At 57.5% G+C, this 25,545-nt stretch overlaps 1 protein-coding gene and 1 pseudogene across 1 annotated transcript; both read left to right on the top strand.

Annotated features, from left to right (window-relative positions):
• Positions 1–3,439: 3,439 nt before the first annotated feature.
• Positions 3,440–10,522, top strand: LOC136317316 (serine/threonine-protein phosphatase 2A regulatory subunit B'' subunit beta-like; annotated as a pseudogene).
• Positions 10,523–12,300: 1,778 nt separating this feature from the next.
• On the top strand, positions 12,301–20,938 carry LOC136317314 (putative GTP-binding protein 6). The gene is given in 12 exon segments (XM_066249952.1): positions 12,301–12,456; positions 12,459–12,606; positions 12,608–12,670; positions 12,672–12,727; positions 13,133–13,413; positions 14,308–14,438; positions 14,832–14,902; positions 15,710–15,868; positions 16,609–16,814; positions 17,521–17,669; positions 18,253–18,422; positions 18,511–20,938. Coding segments are annotated over 11 exon segments (1,497 nt in total). The 5' UTR covers positions 12,301–12,347; the 3' UTR covers positions 18,377–18,422; positions 18,511–20,938.
• The last annotated feature ends 4,607 nt before the right edge of the window (positions 20,939–25,545 follow it).

Below are 25,545 nucleotides of genomic sequence, written 5' to 3'. Positions count from 1 at the left end.
CTGCTTAATAAATTGAATAGCTGATCTCTCTAAGGCAACTCAATCCTGGAGAGATTGGGGTCCTCTACTTGCAGTATTATTGCTGCCTCATTCCTTTGTGGCTCCTCTTCATGAAACCCGGAAAACAACAACAAAAATGGCACCTGACAGGGAACATAAGGAGGAAATAAGCCTTCGAGACTGCTCTTGGTTTTCAGCCCAAGGGAACCAGAGGGATTCCTGTGGATGAGTAAGTCCCTATTCTGGGACAGTGAAGCAATGGGTAATTCCCCATCAAGTGACTACAAAGCCTATGCTTATTCGCAGTTTGCTGGCCAAGGAACATAGGAGAAGCAACTATCAGACGATGCTTACCACTCCTCCCCACCCTTCTCTGTCTTCTCTTTCTAAATTAATAAATAAAAACTTTTTCAACTAATTAATTTTTTAAAATGTATAGGCTGGAGAGTCCCATCTTTACAGGGACCCCAGTAAGGCCATCTGAACTATTGCTACATCTTGAGAATCTCAAATTAGATGCCAGGAAGGAGTTTAGGGAAAACAGCCCAGTGGCCTGTGGGTCTAGCCCCTCTGTGCCATAGCTGCTCTGCTTCCGGAGAAGGCCAAGAGCAAGTCATAATAATGGTGGGGGTTACAGGCACTGAGTCCTTCTGCACTTTTCCTCTGGATGCCTCCCCTTTTCAGGTGGCCCCTCAGTGTCCCTTCTTAGACTGTGGTCTCCAAGGGATGAAGAGGTTGTGAGAGTGTAAGGACAGGGAGGGTGTCCTTGGCTAAGCCTGGGCTTTTGGGTGCTTGGCCATATCAGTTTATTATTGGCCTGGACGCCAGCTGGGAATGGCAAGGATAGAGTGCAGGGGGGCCATCCTGAGCTCCAAGGTCTCACATGCTATGTGGTGGTGGCTGCAGAGAGGAGGGAACTGATAGGAATGTTGTATGAGACATGGGTCAAAATAGCACAGAGGAAAAGTGCTGGTCACATGGTTGGCAGGAGCTAATGAGCACCGCTTACCTGAATCCTCACAGCCACCTGAGTTGGAGTGGTTCTCCCTATTTGACAGAGGAGGAGACTGAGTTTCTATTTCTTTGCTTGTAGATGTTGGAGCCAGAAGTCAGTTCTCGAGTTAATTCTGAGCCTGTAGGAAGCTTTTCTCAGGTGCAGCCTCAAAGGAAGGACACATTGGAAGAAGCAGACCAGTGCTCTGGACTGAAAAGCAGATTTTAAAATGCCATCAGACAGGGAGTGGGTAGAAGTGGGCAGGACAATCTTAAAGGGATCTGTTGTTGGTTCAGCACCTGGGAAGGGCCGGGCCACCTCCTCCCTCCCCTCCTATTCTATCCTATCCCATTTCCTGCCCAATTTCCACCCCAACTCCACCTTGGTTGAGTGCTTGACAAGCTGGACCATTAGCTTATGTGCAGGTATTTTTTAAAAAAAAACCAGTATGCAAAAATTGCAAGGACTACTTTGATGGATGTATGTGTCCAGGATACTGTGTGTGTACATTCTTTTGGCCTGGACCATCGTTTCTGGGTTTTGAATTAGGTTAGAATAGGTTTTAAGTTCAAATACCTGTGAAATGCAGATAACAATCATCCCTGTCTCATTTGGCAAACGGGAACATTAAGTGAGGTGAGTCATGTGAGGGTCTTAAAATAGGAATGAACAGCATGTCTGGATTCTCAGTGAATGCTGTGGGCAGGAAAAATGTTCTCTGTTGCCTCTTTTTTTGGTCTTTATTTTTTCTGTTTTTTATAAATTTTATTTTTATTTTATTTATTCATTTTTAGAGAGGAGAGAGAGAGAGAGAGAGAGAGAGACAGAAAGGGAGAGAGAGAAGGGGGGAGGAGCTGGAAGCATCAACTCCCATATGTGCCTTGACCAGGTAAGCCCAGGGTTTCAAACCGGCGACCTCAGCATTTCCAGGTCAACGCTTTATCCACTGCGCCACCACAGGTCAGGCTATTTTTTCTGTTTTTTTAATCTTTTATTTTTATTGAATCCAGAGAGAAGAAGGGGGGTAAGGGGCAGACAGAAGCACCAATCTGTTTCTGTATGTGCGCCGACCAAGGACCAAACCAGCCACCTTTGCATTGCAAGACAATGCTCCAGCCAAGCAAGCCATCCAGCCAGGGTGATTGCTGCTGCATTTTGCACACATTTGAATTAACATGGCCATGGTTGTTTCTAGAAAAAAATGAACAAAATTTTCTGCTGCCATCTCATGGACGTCTTGAAAATAACAGCTAGGTAAATGTCACCAGAAAAATGTCTTCCTCTTGCATCACAGATGTGTCTTTTCCCATTTTTCACTTTGCATCTCGTTGCATGCTTATGTTTTAGGGAACTCTGTGTTTTATATTAGTCATAAGTAGTTATTCAAATACAGAGGAACAGTTTGGTCAAGGGGATGATATAGGATTCTAATAATTTTTTGTATTTGCTTTTCTCACAGTATTTATTCTATAATGCATCTTCTTTTCATGCCACTAAAAAGCCATCTTTATTAGAGAAACTTATCAAATGGATATGCATGTGTTACTGGACAATTTTTTTCTGTGTCATCATTTTGTCGAATCACGTGTCATCATCCCACTGTTTTATTTGTTGTACCTTCATAAAGGATTGCAATCCTATATCTAGCTGTGCAAATTTCTGTTTTATTTTCTTTTTCAGGATTGTTCTGTGCATTGTTGGTGCTTATCAGCCTCCAGTCACTGCATCCACTGCCTGCCAGTAAGACCTTCTTCTCAGCTCAGGCTCTGGACAACCCAAAGTGTCTACACACATTGTGGATGTCCCTGGTGTTATCATTACCCCAGTGGAGAATCGCTGACCTTGGGCGCCCAGATTATTTCTGGAACCTGAATGATAGGGCTTGTCCATCTGCCAATCATGCCCAGGGACAGAGCAGAGAACAGAGGCCCAAGGAGCAGAGTGCTGGGGTGAGCTGCCCTCTGAGGCCCAGCTTGGGGGCCATGAGCAGCACCCCATGCCAGCACCACAGCCTGCTAAACTCCCCCACTCACAGCCCGGGCCACCCTGGGCGACTCAGGTGGGGGCCTTCCTCTCCACACCCCACAGAGACCCCACCTCCCCTAAAACCTCCAATTCAAATAGGCAGGAGGGGCTGTGGGTGACGTCGTGGCCTGTACTGTGTTACACAGGACAGACTTAATCATCTGTGCAGAAAACTCAGGACAGGGCACCCCTTGCTCCCCTGACAAAATGTGTAAGGCTGGAATCGTTCCTTTTCCCTGTGTCTGCATGCGTGCCTGTGGGCTTGTGTGCGAGCTTTCATTTGTGGGTGCTTACGTGAGTTTATATGTCATTGTATGTGCATTTGTGTGCGTTTCTGAGTATGTGCGTGCTTCCATCCTTGTGTGCGTGTACTTGTGTGCATTTGTGCATGCATGCTTTCATATGTGTGTCTGTGCATGCATGCCTGCGATCCTGCAGAACTGTCATGACGATGCTGCCAAATTCGTCCACCTTCTCATGAACTCCCAGTGCAACTACCTCCTGCAGGAGGGCTTCGTCACCTTCCTGCAGGTAAGCTCTGTCCGCCCCGCCCTCTGTCTGCCCCGCGCACGCCCTGTCCCCCACCCACACTACATGGCCCCGTTGCTATGGGTCGTGGAGTCTGTGCCACAGCGGACAGTGGTGGCGGTGAGTGTGGGCCTTCCTTCCTGACAGGGCATGGTTTTGCAAATGCCACTCTGGTTTCTTGACACCATTTCCTGTGTCAGTCCCTCAGTGGGGCAGACGTGGAAGACGTCTGGGTTAGCATTCTGGGCTGTATGTGTCATCACTCTGAGTGACTGTGGGGACCAGGGCAGACCCAGCAGAAGGGACTCAGAGGGTCCTGTGACTGCAGCTCATGAAACAAGGACCTATTGGCAGGACGTCCGTGCTGTCCCATGTGTCCAGTAAACTACGTGGGCGGGGAGCATGGTGTGATTCCTGTCCTTTCTAGGTGGGGGGATGACGTGGTTTTACATAGTCCCACGTCTGGCTTTGTACAAGCAGCATGCGTCATGTGTGTGCAAACAGGACCCAGCTGAAGGTGCAGGGACGGGGCGGGAGGGAGTATGTGCAGCCCTTTGTGGCCACCGTGCGCAGAGCTGTCTTGTCCGGTCTGCATCTGCGGGACGTGGTAAACACCCACCCTGGCCTGGCGTTCCTGAAGGAGGCATCGGAGTTCCATTCTCGCTACATCACCACCGTGAGTACTGGGCACCAGTGCCCGTCCCCCATAATGTGAGCGAGGACCCCTGTCCACGGGCCCTGTCCCTCTCAGACCCTCTTCCCAGCTGTAGAAGAGCTGCCAGCGGTTCGCACGCAGCGGACCTCGTATGAGCCCTGAGTCAGGTGCACAGCTCGACCCCGGGCACCAAGCACAGCAAGTCCAGAGGGCCTGGCGGTCCTGCCGCGTGTCCAGCAGTCACACTAGCCCTGCCTGCCCTGGGGAGAGCACACGGCACAGGTCCAGCCTCCTGTGGGAGCCCAGCCCAGTCAGAGCACGGCCTGGGAGGACAGGCTTCCCACACAGCCCCTCCCGTGGCACCCCCCACCCAGCCCCACCTGAGCTGTAGCAGATCAGCCTCTGTTGTAGCTCTGGTGGGAGCATATATCCTGTGGAGCACACATGCGAGGAGCCCGTGTGCCGTGATTCCAGACTCCATGTGCTCCCCACCACTGTCATTGGGGGCGTCACTGTCCTGATAACGTGGAGCACAGAGTATAAGCAAGGCTTATGCTCCATCTGTTCTGTACTCACCGTACAGGGACAGGTGGGGGTCATCCTGGGTGAGGACACGCCCCTCCAGGACCGCTGCTGAGCCCTGAGCGCAAGTGTCCTCACCGTTGGATGGGACGTGTCCCAGTCTAGCCTTAAAGTCATGCTTTTCACCCGGTGCTCACGTGTGTTTGTGGACGTGCTGGGAGCACTCTTGTTTCCACCACATGTGGTTGTGAGGACTTGCAGCCTGTCAGGACAGCTGCCCACGGCCCCATTGCAGCTCAGGTATGTCATCTGGGGCATGGGCGCACCTGAGAGTGGCAGACAGCTGCCCCTCCAGCTACATGGTCACTTCGGTGCTGCCCCGAGGCAGGACCTGGTCCCTGGCCCAGCTGTCTCTGCGTGTGGAGCAGGCGCCCTCTGCCGTCGACGTGGGGAACTGCTCCCGTGTTGTCTGCTGACCGCCGCCTCCCGCAGGTCATCCAGAAGATCTTCTAAGGTCAACAGGTCCTGGTCCGGGTGGATCACGTGAGCGGAGCTGCAGAGGAGCACCTTCCTGCAAGTGGGCAGCCAGTGGTGGGCACCAGGCCTGACACTGCCCCCACATTGAGGGTGTGGACATGGATGAGGACGTTGCAGCCCTGCATGTGGGGCCCAGCCCTGACCACATCTGCATTCTGGAGCTGTCCCGCTGACGGGGGCAGCCCTGACCCAGGTGCTGAGCCCCAAACCGCAAGCATGGCCCGTGCCACCCAGCTGGCAGCTCGTAGTGCGACCTCGGAGAGACGCGGCTTCTCTTTCTGGCAGAACGTGGCACTCCTGGAAGAGGAGGCGGACATCAACCAGCTCACAGAGTACTCCTACAATCACTTCCACGTCATATACTGCAAGTTCTGGGAGCTGGACAGAGACCACGACCTGCTCATCGGCCCGCAGGACCTGGCCGGGCACAACGACCTTGGTGCGCAGGCAGCCGTGCCCGTGGACAGGCAGACGGGCGCACATACGGGTCGTGCATGGAAGGGGTCCATGGAAGGGGTCCATGGGGGGTGCGTATAGGTGAGCTGTGCACGAAGGGGACATGCACAGGGAGTGGGGCTCCTCTCCCATGAGCCAGCTGTGCCCCATTTCACCACAGGTCTCCTCAGTTTGTCCCTGGGTGTTTGGGGACACTCCTGCTCATTGCACCATGCCTGGTATGCTAGCCCTGCGTGGCCAGGTCCCACATGCCTTCATGTGTCCCTTCTCTGGGTGCTGCCTCCAAAGCCCAGCAGGGTTCCTGCACCAGCAGCAGCAGGCCTCTCCCCTCCTGGAAAGACTGAAGACGTTGATCAGAGGTGATGCCATCCTGTGCAGCCACAGATTAGTTTCCTCACTTGTTCCATGTGGTTTAGTTGACCTGGCTCCCGGGGCCATCGTGACATGGGCACAGATGGGCCTAAGTCAACAGACAGTGGTCCTTTTGGTTCTGGAGGCCTGAAGTCAGAGTTCAGGGGAGTGAAGCATCGTCACTGAGGAGGGTATGGGGAGTTTGCAGATGATGCTGAACAAGACTGCAGATGGGGCTTAATGTTCACCCTCCCCATCCCACAGAACAGACGTCTGAGATCCAGGGGACCCAGGGCCATGCTCTCTCCAGAGGCTCCAGGGAGGGTCCCCCCTGCCTATCCCAGCTCCTGGGGCTCCAGGCATCCCCAGGCTGGTGGCCAAATCCCTTCCATATCTGCTTCCATTCTCACGTGGCTTCTCTGTGTCTGTGTGTCCTCCTCTGTCTCTTCTAAGGTCCCTGGCACTGGGTGCAGGGCCCCCCTGACCCAGGGTGACTCGTCTCAGATCTTTTACTAATTACATCTTTCAGGATCCTAGTTCATATGGGACCTTGTTCACAGGTGTTGAGGGTCAGGACATGAACATGGGCATGCATTTTTTTGCAAAATAGTCTCCAGCCTCTGACACTGCCCACTCTCTCCCCACAGGAGTGGCCATCCTGCAACAGGGTGAGCCAGGAAAGAGTGACTGTTTCCTGTTTTGTGAGCATAGTGCTTGCTACAGACTGAACTGTGCTCCTCAAAATTCTCGCGTTTAAGTCTTGCCCACAGGACCTCAGAATGGGGCTGTATGTGGAGATGGGTCTTGACAGAGCAAGGTAGAATAAGGTCACTAAAGTGGGCTTGATGCCACAGGATGGGGTCCTAAGAAGAGGTGAGGACACAGACACACAGAGAGGGATGACTGTGTGAGGACCCAGGCAGGACACGGCCATCTGCACACCCAGGAGAGAGGCCTCAGAAGGACCCATCCCTGTGACAATTGGATCTCAGACTTCAGCTCTCAGAACTGAGGGAGGAAAACATCTCTTATCCGACCCCCCATCTGGGTCCTTGCTATAGGAACCAGCAAGCATACCTGCTTCCCCTCTTGCTGGTTCCTCACCTTGTAGCTGAGATGCATTTGTGCTCTAGGCACAGCCGGCTGATAGTGTTGGGCAGCCGGGCCCCGAGGCTGTGGCTGCAACCTGTCTCCTCTGTGCCTCTGCTCCATCATGGGACTCCAGGTCAGCATCTCAGCCCTGGTACTGGAGACTGGGGCATGTGGGAGGCACATCCTGGTCCACAGGGTTCCACTCTGACCTGGCCTCAGCTGCAGAGCTGCCTCCCAGCTCCCCGAGGGGCGGCCCCGCACTCACAGCAGTCTCTGTTGAAGCCATATCCACCAGGAAGATCAAGAGGATCTTCTCCAGGGCCATGACGCGGTACGTCTCCACAGTCTGTGTCCCAGGCCGGCCGAGGGTCTGTCCATACATCCCGTTGCCTGCTCCACACCCAGACACAGGACACAGCTGTCACTGAGGTGACAAGCACACACTTTTGTCATGAGGACTTAAAGGGGACACTTCTTTGTTTTGTGAGGTCCTTAGTAAGGGGCACCCCTGTGGCCCTTGCTGGGCCCTGGTGTCTGAGTGATGCTACAGTTGGGACAGCTGAGGGCTGTGAGGTGCCATCAGCCAGGCCCCAGCCACTGTCCTCCCCACCCGGGTCAGGGGGCCTCCTGTGTAGATGCAGGTCTCAGCCCCACCCCAGCAGGGACTGAGCAGCCCTGGACAGAGGCAGGGTCCACTGACCCAGTGAGTGGACAGGGGTCCCAGCTGAAGCTGCTCCCCCCCACACGGTGCTGTCTAACCCTACCCTGAACCCAGAGACAGAAAGGTGCAGAAGGATGGGAAGATCAGCTACGCTGACTTCGTCTGGTTTCTGATCTCTGAGGAGGACAAGACAACCCTGACCAGGTGGGTGTCTGCTGCCCCAGGCTCCTGGTCATGCGGGGGCAGCCCAGGTTGGGGCATCAATGAACGAGAAGGCCACCTGGTCCTTCCCCAGGGACGGCTCAGTGCCAGGCAGGGTCCATCCAAGGAGGAGGGGGTCCTGGGGTTGGGGGCTGTTCTGAGGGACCAAAGCCAACCAACCCTACTAGCCCACATTCGCAGCATCGAGTACTGGGTCTGCTGCATGGACCTGGACAGAGACGGGGTGCTGTCTATGTTCAAGCTGGAGTACTTCTATGAGGAGCAGTGCCGCCAGCTGCCCTGCTTCCCCTGCCCATCGAGGCCCTGCCCTTCAAGGACTGCCTGTGCCAGATGCTGGGCCTGGTGAAGCCCCAGAGCACAGGTGCCACCTGGGCTGCAGTTCCATGGGACTGTGGCCCCCATGGGGGGCGGGCGTCCCTGTATGTGGGGTCTGTCAGAGAAGGTGGTGCCCTCTCTGTTGGTGACTAGGCTGAGCAGAGCATCAGGCTGGCAAGTACAGACCATGTCCTGAAGACAGCACCCAAGGCAGCACTGGACTCACCAGCACCCTTGTTTGCTGGACAGCTCCTGTGTCTGACCCAGCTCAGGGGCTCCCAGTCCTTCCTGTCCTGAGACCTGTCTTGTGAGGGGTCCTGTCCTAGTAGGTGACCACAAAGGATTAGGAAGCTGGGTGTTGCCAATGTCTGCCCATGCCCCTCGGTTTCCAAACTCAGGATGCATAGCTGGGACCCCTGCTGTGGGCAGTACTGTGAGTCACCTGCCGCTGGGCTCTCCCCACATCCATCCGTTAGCAGCTGGAGTCCGGGCCCTGAGCTGGGATCCCCAGGTCAGCTCAGGACGTCCTGACTGCCCTCCCCTGGAAAGCCTCCTTCACGGGTGGCTGACAGAGCGCCATGTGGGACCCAGGAGTGCAGAGGTCAGAGACGGGGAGGTGGTATCTGAACTAGCACATCTCCGTGTGTGTGGCCTCCATGTGCTGAGTGCAGGACATTGCAGCTGTCATCCCGAGACCCTGCTTCCCCTGCCCTAGGATTCCTGCCCTGTCCCCATGTCCCTGCACCTCAGATGAGTGTGTGCTGTCCCTGGTGGATGCACGCACGCCATCTGTTCTGCCTGCCCCTAGTCCAGGCTCTGTCCTCACCTGGGACGGCCTCCTGGGCCCTTTTCATGTTCCAAGCGCATGTCAGACACATGGTGCTGTGCCACGGTTCTTAGGGCACGTCCCCCACGCAAGCACCCCTTGGCTGTGCTCCAGGTGACTGTCCCCACTGCGTCCCCACAGGGAAGATTTCGCTGCAGGACCTCAGCACAGCAGGCTGGCCCACGTCTTCTTCGACACCTTCTTCAACATCGAGAAGTACCTGGACCACGAGCAGAAGGAGCAGGTGTTGCTGCTCAGGGTGAGTGTGGCCAGGAGCCCGGGGCATGCTGGGTGCCAGGCACATGCAGCCTGTGACATGCGTGTCCTGTCCAGGAGACCGAGACCAAAGGGCCCGAGCTGGCGGACTGGGAGAAGTACGCAGCTGAGGAGTACAAAATCCTGGTGGCTGAGGAGGCTGCAGGGGAGCCCTGGGAGGATGGGTGAGTGGTGAGCGGGTCAGGGACACAGGGACGGCAGGAGCCAGTCATAGCTGTGGAGTGCCCGATATGGGGACCACAGCTATCTGTGTGGGAGGCCAGAGCTTGTGTGTGGCGTTCATACTGGTCTGAGTGTGAGCCTTCACCTTGGCACAGTGCCTGGGCCCCAGGGTGGGGATGAGCTCCCCTCTAAGTGGCCACCCAGGGGCTTGGGCAACAGGTCCACTCACACTGCTTCTGGCACCGTGCTCCTGAGTAGTTTCCTCTAACCGCAGGGACGTGCACCATCCTGGTGCAGTTCCATCCTTGTTGTCCTGTGGGGGTGCTCGTCACGCAGCCTTAGGCTTCCCTGACTGCACGCGTGTCCCTCATGGGGTGCAGGATCTGTTCCTGTGTGTTTGTCGGGGTCGTTCTCTGCACACGGGTCTTGTTCGGATGCAGAGGCCCTGGGTGGTGAGCTGAGCTGTGGGTGACAGTGGGGACATCCAGCCAGCAGAGCCAGCCTCTCCCCAGTGGGAGGCTTTTCCTTGGAGCCTGCGATGGTTTTCACAACGTTGTCCTGATGTGCAGGTCACCTTGTGGGTGTCCAGTAGGTCTCCATGACACGCGAAGGCTAGGCTTGTTTCCTGATCATTGGCCTACTGTGCACGGTCTCACCATGGCCCTCACGTGGCCTCAGGAGCCCCCTTGTCCCCATCACGGAATCCCCCCATGTACACAGCGGCCTGTGCTCTCACCACAACTCTCCTGCAGGTACGAGGCGGAGCTAAGCCCTGTGGACCAGAAGCTGAGTGCCCTGTGTATGCCGCTGGCCCAGAGGCCCTTCTTTGAGATGCCATCCTTTGTGGGCGCGGTGGACCTGTAGAACGAGTGCAAGGAGGACGAGCTGCAGCTCTCGTGATGTCCTGCAGCCTGCAACAAAGCCGTTTGCTGTATCGTGGTTGAGCTCTTGTACAGAGAACAAGGTGCGTCTGGGTGGAGCGAGGTGTTCTATTTATTCTCCATAGACACCGGTTGGGTGTGTCGTCAGCTCGCCTGGCGGGCAGAGGACATGTGACCCAGGACACAGCCAGCTCCCCGCATGTCAGACCTCCCTCAGCCCTCTGTCTGGCTTCTAAGCCAAGGTTGGGAGACGGACTGCATCCTGGCCAATGGGCCACGCTGGTGAGGAGCCACCTCTGCCTGGGCCGACCTGCCTGGACTGGGGCTTTGGAGCCATGCGCACGTCCTGCAGCCTTGCGTCTCCCTTCTGCATGCACCCCGGGCACAGGGCTGCCCCACGCGGGTGCTCATGGGAACATTTCCTCTTAAGTGTACAAAACATGTAAAGTTAATTTTTACTTGCTGTGTAGAGTGATTTAAAAATGTCTTATGAAATCCCATTTGTATTTTCAAATAAGTAAGTGTTCTCAGCCTCAGGCTATCCTCAGCCAGCCATGCCCCATGGCCCCACAGGCATGTGGACCTCTTTCCTTGTCCTCCCCCCCCTGCCTCTTGGGGCTCTGTGCCCCCTTCCCACACTGGCATAGACACTGCCTGTCAGGAGCAGAACAAATAACCTGGAGTCACCTACACCTCAGCCTGGGTGGGTGTCACCCCTAGGACAAGCCTGCAGAGCAGTGTGGCCATGAGGTGCACATCGTATGGCACGCTGACACTCCACCTGCCCCAGCAGTTCTGTGAATCCACAGATACTGGCCCTAACCAGTGGGTTCCCAGCCCCAGGAACAGACGGAGACATGTGAGGTCTGCATAGTCCAAGCCCCACTGGGAAAGGCCCTCACAGGCCAGCTATTCAGGCCACAGGAGCCACAAGACCTGGCCATGTCCCCCTGAATGAGTCCTCAGGGCACCCTCCACAGTCCAGAGCCTATGGGTCCTGGTGTCTGGGGGTCACCTGTGTTTCTGTCCCACCCTGCAGAGCCCGGGCAGAAGCCATCCCCAGAGCTGCAGAGATGCCCTGTGTTCTTTTCTGCACCTCCTAAAATAGCCAGACCTTCCACTAAGACCAAGTTAGCGTGCTAAGTGAGGTCCCCAAGACTGTAAACCACATAATGAAGGACACAGGTGACCCTTAACTCATTACATCTTGCTCTAGGGTACAGACCTTTCCCCTTTCCAATCCAGGGGCTTTTTTTAAAAAAAATTGATTTTAGAGGAAGAGGCAGATAGGATGGAGCTGACAACCTCTGCATTTAAGGAGAATGCTCTAACCAATGAGCCATCCAGCCAGGCCGCAGGCCCTGGGAGTTTGAATGCGCCACTCTCCCCTAGACAGTTTGAAATTGTCGGCAGAGGGAAGAAAGTGACTCAAGTTGGGACCTCGCGAGTTTTGCATGGACCCATCCACTCACGTGTCTGCGCCCCAGGAGCAGCAGGGGCAACGGCCGCACGAGGGTCCTGACAACCAGGCCCGGCCGGGCGGCCCAATGGGTACAGAGCCCAGCCTGTGCACAGAGGTCACAGGTTCAGTCCCGGGTCGCAGCGTGCAGGAGAAGCAATCACGTACAATGGGGGCTAGATGGACAGGTACAGCGCCCAGCCGGTCTCATCCACCGGAGGCTGGGGAGGGCGCTGGACGGCGCCAGAGGAGGAAGCGCGCGTCCAGGTGTGCGTCCTGCTGGGTATCCAGCGCGCGGAAAAAAACGCATGCGGAACGCGAGCACCGTGGGTACAGCCTACCCCCCGCGAAGCACGTGACGCCGCACGGCCAATGTGCGGTGTTCATGGAAGCCTGGCCCCCCCGAGGCCCAGCCCCTGCCCCATGGCGTTCGGCAGGACGTGGGATGTGGACCATGCGGGCCGCCGTCTGCCCGGGAGCCTGGCTCTCTCGCGTGGTCGGCAGCGCTCCGCTGTAAAGGCCGCCCCGTCGCTGCCGCCGCCGCGTCCCCAGCGCGCTCGCCGCCTTCGGCCCCGGGACTCCGGGCGGGGCCTGAAGGGGCGCGGGGTGGGCGGCCGGGGCCCACGTGCGGATGGCCTGAGAAGCCAAGGAGGAGGAGGAGGAGGAGCTGCTGCTCCGGGAACCTCTGCTGCCGGAGGGGACGCAGCGCGTGTCTGGTGCACCCCGAGGTCAAGTGGGGACCCGCGAAGCCGCAATTGACTCGAGGTGACCCCCGGGGCGGCGGCGAGGCTCTAGAGCTGGAACTCTCGCGAGTGGGCGGGGCTTCGCGACTGAAACTTCGTCGGGAGTGGCGGAGCTTAGGCTAGGGGCGGGGATCCGGGCTGGAACTCCGGCGAACTTGGGCGGGGCTTCTGTGCTGGGGGTGGGGTTTCGTGGCTGGAACTTCGTCGGGAGTGGCGGGGCTAGGGGCGGGGCTCCAGGGTTGGAAGCCAGCGAGAGTGGGCGGGGCTTCGTGGGCTACATCTGTACGCTGAGACTCCTGAGGCCGGGGGTTATCTAGTGGGAGCAGGATTCGAGAGGCAGGGGCTAGGGGGCTTAAGTGAACCCCGTCCCCACTGGCCCTTGGACCTCTGGAAGCTTCCGTCACCAAGGACGCCTCTCTCCCCAAAGCTGAGTGGCAAGTAGCGGAGGCGAAAGCGCTGGTCCACACGCTGGACAGTTGGTGGGTGGTGGAGACGAGGATGGTGCCGACCAAAGCGCCCGACAGAAAGCTCGTCTTCGGCAAAGGGACCTTGGAGCACCTGACAGGTGGGTCCCGTGTGCGTGTCCCTGCCCCTTCCTGCCGAAGGATCAGTGAGCACAGCGCCACCCGTGGGACCGAGGGGACCAGCAGGTCAAGCACAGGTCGCTGCTTGGCGCGACTGAGGGAGGACACCTCTGACGTCACAAAGGTCTCCACATGATGGAGCCTCCTGGTGCGTTGAGAGTGGGCTGCCCCCCAGCCCTGCCCTCCCTCCTGGCCCCCCTCAACACCCAATGGGAACCCTGCTCTTCTGGGACCCCTGACAGTCACACCCCTCACTGTTTTGGGCTCACAGTTCACAGCAGCGAGCAGCAGGCGAGTCCTCGCTTCCTGTTGGTGTCTCCATGAATCTTACCTGCATTCATTCCCCGGGGGGGTCAGTCACGTCACCTTCGTGGTTGTGAGACCCACGTGCTTGAACTTGGACTCTGGGCTTCCCCTCGATCTCAGTCCATGCCCCAGCTGCCCCAACCACCTTGCTCAGAGAGTCCAGGGACACAGCCAAACAAAGTGCAGGTCAGCCTCCCAGGAGGAATAGAGGACACAGTGTTTGGGACAGGTCCCTGCCGCAGCCAGTTTGTCAGTGGGTGTGCACGAGGGGAAGGCGCTGTGGGACTTAAGAAAAACACACAGGATACAACATGGAGAAAAGATGGGTACAGGGTATTCCCAGCCTCTAGGACTGAGAGCCCAGATCTCTGCAGCCTCCTTGTGTTTATTCATGTCTTTGGTTATGAAGCAAATTAGCAGAGCCTGGGGCAAATCAGCTTAGAATGGGTTCAGATGCAGAGAGCTGCCATTGTCTAATAGCTTTCAGTATGTAGGAAAAGGCTATAAGGATCAGCTGTTTCCTTTAAACAATCTTATTGGTGCTTGCTGGGGCAGCATTCTGCCCCCCAGGACTTGGCGTTCTGAAGTCCTCACGGAAGACTTGCCTCAGGGCTGCAGTCTACAGCCCTTTTCCTACAGGTCCTCTCACCTGAGGTCGAGTGATGGGGCCGGGCTCCCAGTGCGGGTCATTTTACGCACTCTGCACTTCTAGAAAGAACTGGAGGCCACCTGGGGCATGCAGGTGTTCAACTGGTTCACGGTCGTCCTGCACATTTTCCGCTGCAACGCCTGGACCAAGGAGGCACGGCTGCAGGTGGCCCTGGCTGAGCTCCCTGTGCTCAGGTATGGCAACAGCACCAGGTATCACAACAGACAACCCTCTTCTTGTTTTCCCACATCTGACTGTTGCTCAGGGGTGGTAAGGACGGAACATGGCTGACCGCACTCCTGGACGGCACAGCGTGTCGGATGCCTGCTGGGGCTCATCCCTCCATGAGGAACGTCACCCAATGTGGAGCCTCATTCCCTGACGGTGTCACCCTGTGTGGGACCCTGTTCCCTGATTTAGTGAAGGCCCATACTGGAGAGGACCCCAGTGCACTGGTCCTGTCCATCTGCAGGCCCCACACAACGTCCTTCCCTCACCCTCGCACATGAAGTGGTGCCCCTGCTTTGTGCTCCCTGAACGGCCTCAGCATCTTCTCCTGTCTACTGGTTGCTCTGTTTGCATGACAGGTCCCGCCTGAAAGACAGGATTTCCCACCTGGATGGATGTGGAGGGAGCTCTCGCTACATCATGGGGTCAGGTAAGTTTCCAAGGTCTCCTTACCAAGTGCTGGGAAGGGGGTAAGTCATGGCAGCCACGTTAAGGAAGGGGCAGCATCCCTGAACAGTCCTGATGGGGCAAGGGCTGCGTGTGGGCCTCCTCTGCAGTCATATCCCACAAGCTAGGGGTCCAGGTGGTCCTGGGAGCCTGTTAAAGACCACAGGTCTTGCGTTAAAGCATCAAAGATTTACTCTCCCTCCATCCTGGAGATCAGACGTCCAAGGTCCAGGGGACCCAGGGCTGTACTTCCCCCAGAGGCTCCAGGAAGGATCCTTCTGCCTCTCCCAGCTCCTGGGGCCCCAGGCATCCCTGGGCTGGTGGCCACCTCCCTCCTGTCTCTCTGTCCGTCCCCACGTGGCTTCTGCTCTGTGTTTTTGTCTCCTCTGTCTTTTTTAAGGTCCCTGTCACTGGGTGCAGGGCCCCCCTGACCCAGGATGACTCATCTCAGACCCTCTACCTCATCCCATCTGCACAGACCCAGTTTTCCAATAAGGTACTACTCACAAATGCTGGGGGTCAGGATGTAACACACCTTAGAGGTACTACTTGGCTCCCTGGGGACGTCAGGGACTGTTCTTCCGAGGCTGTTACTTCCTGCAGAGTGAGGGGGGCCCGGTGGGGGAAGTTGGGGGCAATGCTGCCTTTTGCTGGACAGAGCTGTGTGTCAGACAAGGTGTTGTGTGATGTCCGTGAGCACCCTGCCCACATCCCCGTGGGGGCCTGTTATGCAGTGGTCACTCTAATTTCTCCTCTTTGTCTGCTTTCTGACCTGCCCGGGTGTTTCTAGGAGAGTGGTTCATGCAGCTGCAGCAGCGTCTCATGAGGGAGAAGGAGATGAAAATTCAGAAGGCCCTGGAGCGGCTGTGGGTGAAGCGGCAGCTCCTGGGGTGGCAGCGCCAGCGGTGGGAATTCCCAGTGGTCTCCGTGGTGGGCTACAACAACAGTGGTGAGTGGGCGATGCATTAGACATGGGGGCCCCTGCTGTGCTGGGCTGGTGTGTGAGCAAAGGCCACTCACAAAGACAATGGGGCTGGTGGTCACTGAGGCCGCCGGAGGGCAGGAGCAGACCGATTGTGAGCTGAATGCCCTGGGCTTGTCAGGCCCACAGCAGTGGTCACATAGGGGTGTGTTTGCCGAGCTCCCCACAGCGGGGTGGACGCCCTCACTTACCGATGTGTTTGAATTTGGAGAACACTTCACGTTTTAAGTCTAGCAGACACCCTTGCAGATGACAGAAGCACTTGGGTCGTGTGAAGTGGGGCATCACTGTGTGTCGTGGGGTTCATCGGGCCATGTGCTAACTGAATCCTTAGGTACAGTCAGAACCCCGGGTGTCCTGGAGGGGCCCCGAGCCCTGCAGTCTCGGGCACCGTGGGTAAATGGGCAGCACCCCTGTTCTGTCTTCTGTTACTCAGTATCTGCCGAGCACTCGGAGGTCCAGCCCCTCCATGGGGTTCAGCCAGCTCCCCACCCTCAAGGAGTTGTGGTCTGTGTGCAAAAGAGGGTGACTTCCCTCAAAACCCAAGCTGAGGGTTCTTCCAGGCCTAAAGAGGCATAACATACACGTACAAACTGCTACCTCCCAGGACAAACCTCACAACAAGGACTTGTGCCTGCTGTGTCGCCCCAGTGGAAATGGGGAACATGGGGGGCCCTTCCTGCAGCGAGTGTCCTTGTACCATCCAGGGAAAACCACGCTCATCAAGGCTTTGATGAGAGATGCTGCTGGCCAGCCACGGGAACAGCTGTTCGCGACACTGGACGTCATGGCCTACGCAGGGTCATTGCCATCTGGCATGACGATCATCTACATGGACACCATCGGCTTTCTGTCCCAGCTGCCCCACAGCCTGATAGAGTCTTCCACCATGTTGGAGGATGTGGCCCACTCGGTGAGCATGCACTGATCAGGGCTGGGCCCTCAAACACGTGAAAACAGTGGACATCAGGTCTCCTCCTACAGGACATGGCCAGGGGCCTCCCACAGGATGGGACACAGCCAGGGAGGACAAGACATTCTCACTGTCGTCCCGGGATACATAGGGTCATGAGAATGACAATGAAATTTGAACAACTCTGGGGTGTGGTTATGAGAATGTCCCACTGCAGCCCTGGGCTGTGACAGTGATTTTGGACGCACAGCATGAGTGGTTGAGGCCACATCTCAAATGCCTTTGCCAGTTTTCTGAAAATAGAAAACTTTTCTGAAATAAAACATTTTTAAACTTAAGTCCAGCTCTCCCCCCAAAGATCCCACAAGTGAGTACACACATGTAAATGGTACCTTTTCCAGTGGAAACTCACAGGTGGCTTTTACCAAGTTTTGCATAATGAAGCAACCTGTAAAGTGCAGTGAGGCAAAAGGCACTGTTTAAAATATGAAAGGAAGGCAAATTCTAGGATTTCTGAGAAGGATGGAGAAGCCCCAAGCTTCGCATGCAACACTGCTCTGGTGGGGTGGAGGGCAGGACCCGCTGTGGAGTCTTGGGAACCTTGCCCTCTGTCCCACCCAGGCCTGGGGACTGTGGGGCAGCACAGGCTCCATGTGAGGCTGAGAGGGGCCCCACATCCTGACCACGTGTTCCATCCAGTCCTCAGGATCTGATCGTGCATGTGAGAGACCTGAGCCACCCCAAGACCGAGCTGCAGAAGGCCAGTGTGTTCTCCGCCCTGCATGGCCTGTGCCTGCCCACCCAGCTGCTGGACTCCATGCTGGAGGTCCACAATAACGTGGACCTGGTGCCAGGGTGAGCCTGCCCACACAGTCTGGGTGCCTGCGGGTGACGCAGCCTGGGTGACCGGCTCTGCACCCCAAACCTCCTAGTGTTGAAACACCACTGTTCACCTGTGCAGCACTTCAGGCCGTGTCCTGTCTTGGGCACTGAAACAGACGCAGTGGGGGCCCTGTGGGCGGGGGACCATAGGGACCCTCGCTCGGTCCTTGGCTGAGCGACTCTGTGGTCCGGCACAGGTAACGCTGTCGGAACCACGTGTCTTAGCCGTGTCAGCCTTCCTGGGGCTGGGGCTGGAAGAGCTGAAGGCCCAGCTGGAAGACACTGTTTTGAGGGAAACAGGGAGGGCGGGTCCTGACCCTGCGGGTGAGGCTGGCAGCTCTGCAGCTGAGGTGCATGGGCTGTGAGGCACGGGTGGCGCAGGCGGGCCCTTGGTCCCCACTGGACACCCCACAGCTCTGGTCTGAGCGGCCAGCAGTGACCCCTCTGGGCTAACCTGCAGTGTGGGGCCCTGCGTGTGGCCAAGCCGCCCTGGTAAGCAGTTCTGTGTGCCCACAGTTCTGCCCGACCCATCTCCCTAAGCCTCCCCTCCCCCCAGCTGGCTGCACGAGGAGGCCATGGTGCAGGACGTCCACATGGTCACCAAGGCCGGTGTGGCAAACATCGAGGTCATCATCAGCAACTCTGCCTACAGCAAATTCCGGAAGCTCTTTCCAGAATGAACAGGCGTATTGCCTGGGCCCTCCCCTCGGTTGGAGAGAGAGGCAGGTCCGCAGGCAGGGAGTCCGTGGGGAATGGGGAGGGTGGTGGGCGCTGCCTGGTCGCTATGTCATGTGGGCTGGCTCTCCTCCCATAGGTTGCAGCTGCGAGACAGGAGAGCCCAGTCCTCGTGGTTGTGACCACTCTCGTGCAAACAAAAGCAAACGTCCCACATCGTTTCAAGAAGCAGAAAGTTGCATCTTGGTGCAAACCCACCACCAGAGGGCTGCAGACGCCTCAAGACAGACCTGGGCACAGAGCCCATAGGGGCCTCCCGCGGTTAGAGACTGATGTACTTTTTTTTGGGGGGGGGAGGTCAGAGAACAGCGCAGGATCTACCACAGGGCCAAGCGGAGGAGTCTTTCCCTCCCTCACACAGAAAGCAGTGAAAAAAAAAAAGAAAGCAGTGAAGGGTTTTCCTGCAGACTTGCACCCACCGGGACTGGGGCGTTGGTGAATTTGTCCCAGACTCACAGCTTGCAGGGAAATGAAGCTCTACCCCGTCCTGAGCATGGAGAGGGGTGTGCGCGATCTGTCCTCACACCATGGAGCACTGGTTGTTCTGTGTTACTCTGTGAGGCTCAGGCTGCCAGACAGGCCCATCACGCCACCCCTCCACCCTCAAACCTGTTCCTTCCCACCCTGGCCCCCTGGCCCGGCAGTGCTGGGAAACTGGGTTTGGGAAGGTGTAGACCCTGTCCTCTCAGGTGTCCACGTCTCCACCCTCAGAACCTGAGTCCACCTGAATGGGCAGGTGGATTTTGCAGATCGGATCTGGGTAGGACCCTGAGATGGGTGAGTCTGCATTCCCCGGGTTTCCCCTTGTGCCACCACACAGATCCTAACCAGGTGGAAGAAGCAAGGCCAGGGTCAGGTCAGAGATGTGCAGGCAAAGCCAAAAGCTGAGACAGGGAAAGGTCAGGACGTCACTGGGCTGGTCTTGCAGGTGCAGGAAAGAGCCACCAACCAAGCAACGGGGTACTTCCCAAGCTGGAGCAACAGGCCTCCGAGTGTCCCCTGCAACTTTGGGGAACCAGCCCCACGACACTTCCCCTTCCCATGGCCTCTGGGGGAACCTGCCCTGCCACACCCTGACTTCAGCCCCAGGAGACCCCTGCAGACTCCCGAGCCCCAGACTGAGAGAACAGTGACATGGTCTTGTGTTACAGTGACCTCAGGACAGCTGCACACAGGGCATCCTGGATGCAGGATGGACAGCACACGAGCTCCTGAGGCTGCTCATGGGTGACATGGCCCTACCCTGCTATCCCTGTGGGTTGGGCTCCCAGGGACTCTGCAGGCCGAGTGTAGAGCAAGCCTGTGCTCCTGGCTGCCCCGTCCAGTCCACAGGGTGGAGGTGCTGCAGGATGCTCGTGTGGCCCCATGGGGACAAGACAGCCCCTGCTGCAGGACACACACCCAGGACAGCCCCATGAGCCGGAACTGCAGAGCATCTGCTGTCTGTCTCCGTTCAGCTCAGCCCTGGGGATCAGCCCCCACGGTTCTCTGAGCTGGTAGAGTTTTGAGGAGACCCCGGGGGTGGAGGACTCCTCCTGGGGTGCCCTCCAGGCCCTGAGGTCCTGCAGCCGGTGGCCACCTGGGGGCAGCACTGTCCCTTTGCAGTCTGCCTCAAGTCCTCTCTTGGCTGCTGCCCACACCCGCCAGTCCAGTTCCGGGCTTCATCTGCTGCAAGCAGGCTACTTCCTCCCTGGCTCAGGGAAATGGGGCCCTGGTGGGGGTTCTGGTCTCAGGCTGGCTCTCCTCTTGGTACCCCCATGGCCAGCACCCCTGTCCTCGCTCCTGGAGTAAGGAGGAGAGAGCTCACCCCAGGGCTGCCTCAGGCACACCCTGACTCACTTCCTGGTCCTGACAGCATTGCAGGGGCTCAGCTCAGTGGGGCCGCAAGGAGGAGGAGGAGGTTGGAGTCTCGGGGCCCCAGAGAGGAAGCGTTGGGCTTCATATGGGGGAGAAAAGGTGCAAGACCATTCTGCACCGCTGACAGCCTTGTCCCCTCCCGGTTACAGGGTCCACTGGGCCCACAGGAGCCCTGACCCTGAGAACAACCACAAGTGGGAGTGAGGGAGGGAAAAAGGCAGGAATGGAGGCTGTTGTGTCGTTGGGGGAAGGCGGTCTGGGCTGGGCAGACTAGGGGATGCCCACCTGACGAGGGAGTGTTTTGAGAGGGAAAAGCCCAGGTCAGCATGTGCCTGGTGGCTCCTTCACAAACATTTGAGCGGCTTCATAGCAGCAGTCTCTACCCGCGACCTGGAAGTCAGTTCGCCCGGAAACTCCTGCTGGAAGAACACATCCCATTAACAAAAAGTCTGGAGAAGTCATCTTTACAATTACATGCAGACCTTCGGTTAATGGTTCCTGGGAAGCTGAAGGTATTGTGAACTCTTTATAAAGCAAAGGTGAATGGGAAAAGGGTGCACAATTTTATGTTTAAAATTAGTTCCCTGGGACCTGGACACAGTTCACATTTCTGAAGCTCCTTTATGTGTATTCTCAATGCCTGGGGTTGTCTGACCACAAAAATCTGTGTCAAAGCTGAGTTCCATATATTTTTTGTTCTGTGGGAGGAAGTCACTGCTGTGGATGGTTCCCAGCTCAGGCACGGAGGGAGATGTGGGTGTTAAGGGGGTGACAGTCGCTATGTCAGAGACACTGTGAGTCGTCCCAGCATGCGGCCCTGACACCCGGTCCGCTGTGCCCAACCAGGCAGAGCCATGGCCTGAGGTCCCAGCACATGGTTCCCGGCTCAGGGTCTTGGTGACACAATGGTATCTTGGCCCCTGAAGCTTGCGCAGGTCTGTCTTGTGGGAAATGGTTGAGTTGACCCCAAAGAGAATCCAGTCCGGCAGGGGCTGAGCAGAGTTTGTGCTGAGACACCGTAACATCTGGTACCCCTACCTTTAGGATGAATGTTCCCTAACAGGAGCTGCACAAGGATTCTGACATCCCTTCCAGGACAGAAGTGACGTGAAACCGTGGCTGGGGTCCACCCTTTGTCCGTCAACAGGAGTCCCTGGCTCGGGAAAGCCACATGCACAAAGGAAGTACTTCTGTGACTGTCGAGGTCCTAGGACCGGGGCTGTGGGCCTGGGGAGGCAGCAGCACCCAGGCTATGGGACCCTGCATGCCTGCGGTCACCGGAGCATTGAGTGCACAGAAAACAGGGACATAGAGTGCATGCAGGTATTCGGCGCTGATGTGGTGATTCCTGCCCTGGTCCTCACCAGGTACCCAGACACGGCACTGTCAGTCCAGGAAGCCCTGCCCGCACGCAGCAGGGACAGGGGAGCTGGGCACTGAGTCCTCCCCCAGGTCAGTAGCCCTGAGCCCAGCGGGGCTTATCAGGGTCCCAGTCCCCATAGGTCAGTAGTTCTGAGCCCAGGAGGTTCACACCCTACTGCTCGTGGGGCACATGGGTCCCACTGCCCCCTCCCTCAGGGTCCCTGGGGTCCAGGTCCAGGCAGAGCCTGAGTGACAGGAGAGGGGGCCCTGCGGGGACCATGCTGTGCCTGCCGGCTTGACTTCCTGTGGGGCCTCAGTCCAGACAGACCTCAGGGACCTCAGTCCCGCACCTCAGAGGATCTCACCTCTGCGAACCTTACTCGGCTCCTCCAGCCTCTGCCCCTCCAGCAGAGTTTCCAGTTGGGCCTCCGTTCTGGTCTCCCTACTCAGACTAGGGCGCTTCCGAAAACACTCCCGGGGACCTCCATTGGACGCTGGGAACACCCACTCCTGAGAGGGGGAGGAGGAAGGGCCCCCACCCAGAACAGCCCTGCTGAGCTCCAGGGTGGCAGCAGCAGCTGCAACCCCTAAGTCCAGAGCAGGACCCCACTGTGGAGACAGCACTGCCCAGCGGGAAGGGGACCCACGGCTCTCACAGCCTCCAGTGTGTGGGGAACAGACCCTCTTGGGGGTGTCAGGATGCCCGGCTGTGACCATGAGACCCCATGGTCACAGGACAGGGGACGGGGAAGGTGGCTGTCCTGCGTGTGACCACAGGGTCAGTGGTCAGAGAACAGAAGGTGACCTGAAGGCCCGACCCCACTCTTGACTGTGGTCCCTGCTTGTGGTCCCTCTGGGCCCCAGGCCAGAGCAAACACGCCTTCATCCCAGCCCTCTGGTGTCTTCGTGCCCTCGGCCCGGGTCTGTGATCTCTGAGCAGCGGCTCTGCAAGTGTTCGCGTCCTTTCCTGAAGTGCCCTGCCCTCCCAGTCCTGAGTGGCCCTTGTCCCAGACCCCATCAGGGTGTGCTGCCTGAGTGGGGGAACTGATTTCCTGGGCAGGTCTCATCCTGCGGACTTCCTCAGCCCTATTGCTGACCAGGACACAGCAGCGGTCCCTCCGTGCTTCTCTCTCTGGCTCAGTGGCCTGTCCAGTCACAATGGACCTTGAGCCCCCATATCCCTCCCTGGCGAGAGGAAAGGATCCAGCAGTGAATGAGATGGGAGGGACATTTGGGGCGGCTCTGTGCAGGTTTTGTGGGTACAGTCCTCACACCTCAGTTCTAGGCACTCCTCTGAGCTGCAGGCTGTAGGTGCCCCAGGGCAGCTGTGGTCTCAGGGGGGACATACTGCTGCCCACCCGCTCCCCACGGCCTCCTTTCCTTCTCTGTCCATTCAGCTCAGGCCCATTGGCCCCTCCCCCAGGACAGCCCAGTGCCCCAGGGGGACATAGCTGTTGGGCACCATTAATGTCTCCCCTCTGTGACGTCTTGTCCACCTTGGACCTTCTGGGACCCACCGCCTTGCCTGTCCTTTGTCAGCCTGGGCAGCGGGCTGTGCTCTGACCGGGTCTGCCGGACGGGAAGCTCAGGGTTAGAAAGGTGGGGGGTTCCATGATTACCTCTGCAGAGACTTCTGGACTGGGGGCCGCCCGCTTTGTGCAGGACATTTGTGACTGCGGAGCTGAGGACAGAATCAGCCCCCCCCCCAGATACAGGGCTCCTCTGTAGCTCGGTGTTCTCGGCTGTTGTGGGACCCTCAGCGTTCCTGCGGGCGGTTGGTAAGCACTTGGGTTGTGTCCATCCTGGGCGGGCTGGGGCCAAGGGGGCGGGGCACATAGCAAGGCCAGGTGCTCTGGTCAGCTGCACGGTGTCCCCAGCATTGGCCACAGAACCTCCCCATGTGGGGGCTGAGGGTGAGGCAGCCCCGATCTCCGGGTGCCCTGTGCACCAGGTCAGGGGCTGCGGAAACCCGCCCACTGCGCCCCCACCCCACCCCGGCCAGGTTGTCACCCCGTCTGTCTCCGTCAGTCACTCACCTCTAGCTCTCAGGACCTAGAGGAGCCATGCAGGGGAGAGTGAGTCCCAATGTGGTCTGCCCTCCCTCCCAAAAAAGGAGGTAGAACCTCTTCCTGGGGGTCGGGTTCTGATTCCCTCCCACGGCCCTCACATCCCCGGGCCCCCTGGGGCTCCGTCCTCTCCTCCCCTCACACACACACACTCTGAACATCTTCCCCGCCGCCTGCTTGGATGCCTCCGCATGAGGTCCCTGAGCCTGCAGCCACGATTTGGGGGTTTGGGGGTTCAGGGACAGGACCAGCTTTGCGAAGGAGACGGTTAAAGGGTTAGGGGTGGAGAGAGCTACCTCGTCCAGGAGAACCCCCTGTCTCAGATTTCGGGACGTTTAGCGTCTCTTCCGGGGCTCACCAACGCCATCTTTTCCTGGATTTCTCGGGGCGGGGGGGGGGGGGTGCTGTTTCTCCGTGCCGCCTCCCCTGGCTCCCAGCTGCTCCCGCGGGCGCCTGTTCGCGCCCCTGCCGCCTGAATAGCGCTTGAGGCAGGAACCTCCACGCTGGGCAAGGAGCTCCCCTTGGCCTGCTGGCCACGTGGGACCTCAGGCACACACGTCACCTTTGTCCCTGGGACCTTCGTCTGAGACAGCAGCGAGGGGTGTCCCAGTGCAGGTGTGAGAGGGTGACTGACCCACCAGTGACGGTTTCCCTGGGAGCTCTTCTTGGCTCTGCGTGTTTCCAGGGTCCAGCGATAGGGTCAGCAGGAGACCTATGGTTCCTCTGGGGTATTTGTGGTTCATTAATTTGGCCCCAGCTGTCTACTGACAATGTCTAAGCCCCCACCACCCACGGGCTGTGAGGCTGCGGACAGCTTGACCCTTCGTGGGGGGGAAGCTGTGTTCAGGTGTCTGTGGTGTTAGGGGGTCAGCACTGTTTCTGCAGCAGGTTTTGTGTTGGTTTCCACCACGCCCTCCCCCAAAGGGTTCCTCCCACCCTCACCACCTGGTCTCAGCAGGGACTCAGATCCCCTCACTCATGGTGGCTGCACCCAAACCTCCCCACCACGGACCACACATACCCAGGCAGTCTGTCCCCATGATCCACGTCCAGTCCAGAGGAAAAGGTGACCTGTTTGCTGAATCTAGGTATTTCTGTCGACTTTGTCTTGGGAAAATCTAAAGACGGGAGCAGGGATGAGTACAATGACCCTTGGTGAGGACATAGGGCCACCGCTTCACCTGCGTCCACTTCCACCCCACACCCAGGGGAGGTCATTGAACTTGTCCCAAAGAGCACTTCTGTCCTCAGAGTGTGGACACCTAAAGTTAAGGACACTTGAAAAAGTAAACACACTACATACCCAAGGTTGTCAGAACAAGTCATGTATCCAAGTCCCCTCACCTCATGTGTGTCCCTGTCACCCCATGATGTCCTGGGCACCACATGTGTGCCCTGGGTACTTGTCCACCACTTAGTGCACCGTATGGAACCTCTCTGCCCTGTCACTGGCTCCCAGGTGTATCCTCGCTTGTCTAACAAGCACACCAGCTCTGTGCTTACCGCTCAGGTCTTTTGTGCAAGCAGAAACTCGGGGACACTTTATTTTGTTAATGGGTCTAAATCTGCTTCAGTCTTTGTCACAGACAGAGACCATCAAGGGTAGCTCCCACTGAGCTACGGGCTCAAGAACCCCAGCCTGGGTTTTCCATTTTTGGCAAAAGAATAGTGGAAACCAATAAGTTTTGAAATGACCTTGGTTAAAATAAGAGGATTAAAAAAAAAATTTACGGGCTAAAAACAACTCTTATGATCAGGCGGTAGCGCAGTGGGGAGAGTGTAACCTGGCCACTGAGGACCCAGGTTCAAAACCCAAGGTCGCCGGCTTG

The sequence above is a fragment of the Saccopteryx bilineata genome, chromosome X, assembly GCF_036850765.1.
Source record: "Saccopteryx bilineata isolate mSacBil1 chromosome X, mSacBil1_pri_phased_curated, whole genome shotgun sequence".
NCBI classification, from domain to species: Eukaryota; Metazoa; Chordata; class Mammalia; order Chiroptera; family Emballonuridae; genus Saccopteryx; species Saccopteryx bilineata.
Note: the sequence above shows the minus strand (reverse complement) of the source record. Positions and strands in the feature narration are given on the sequence as shown.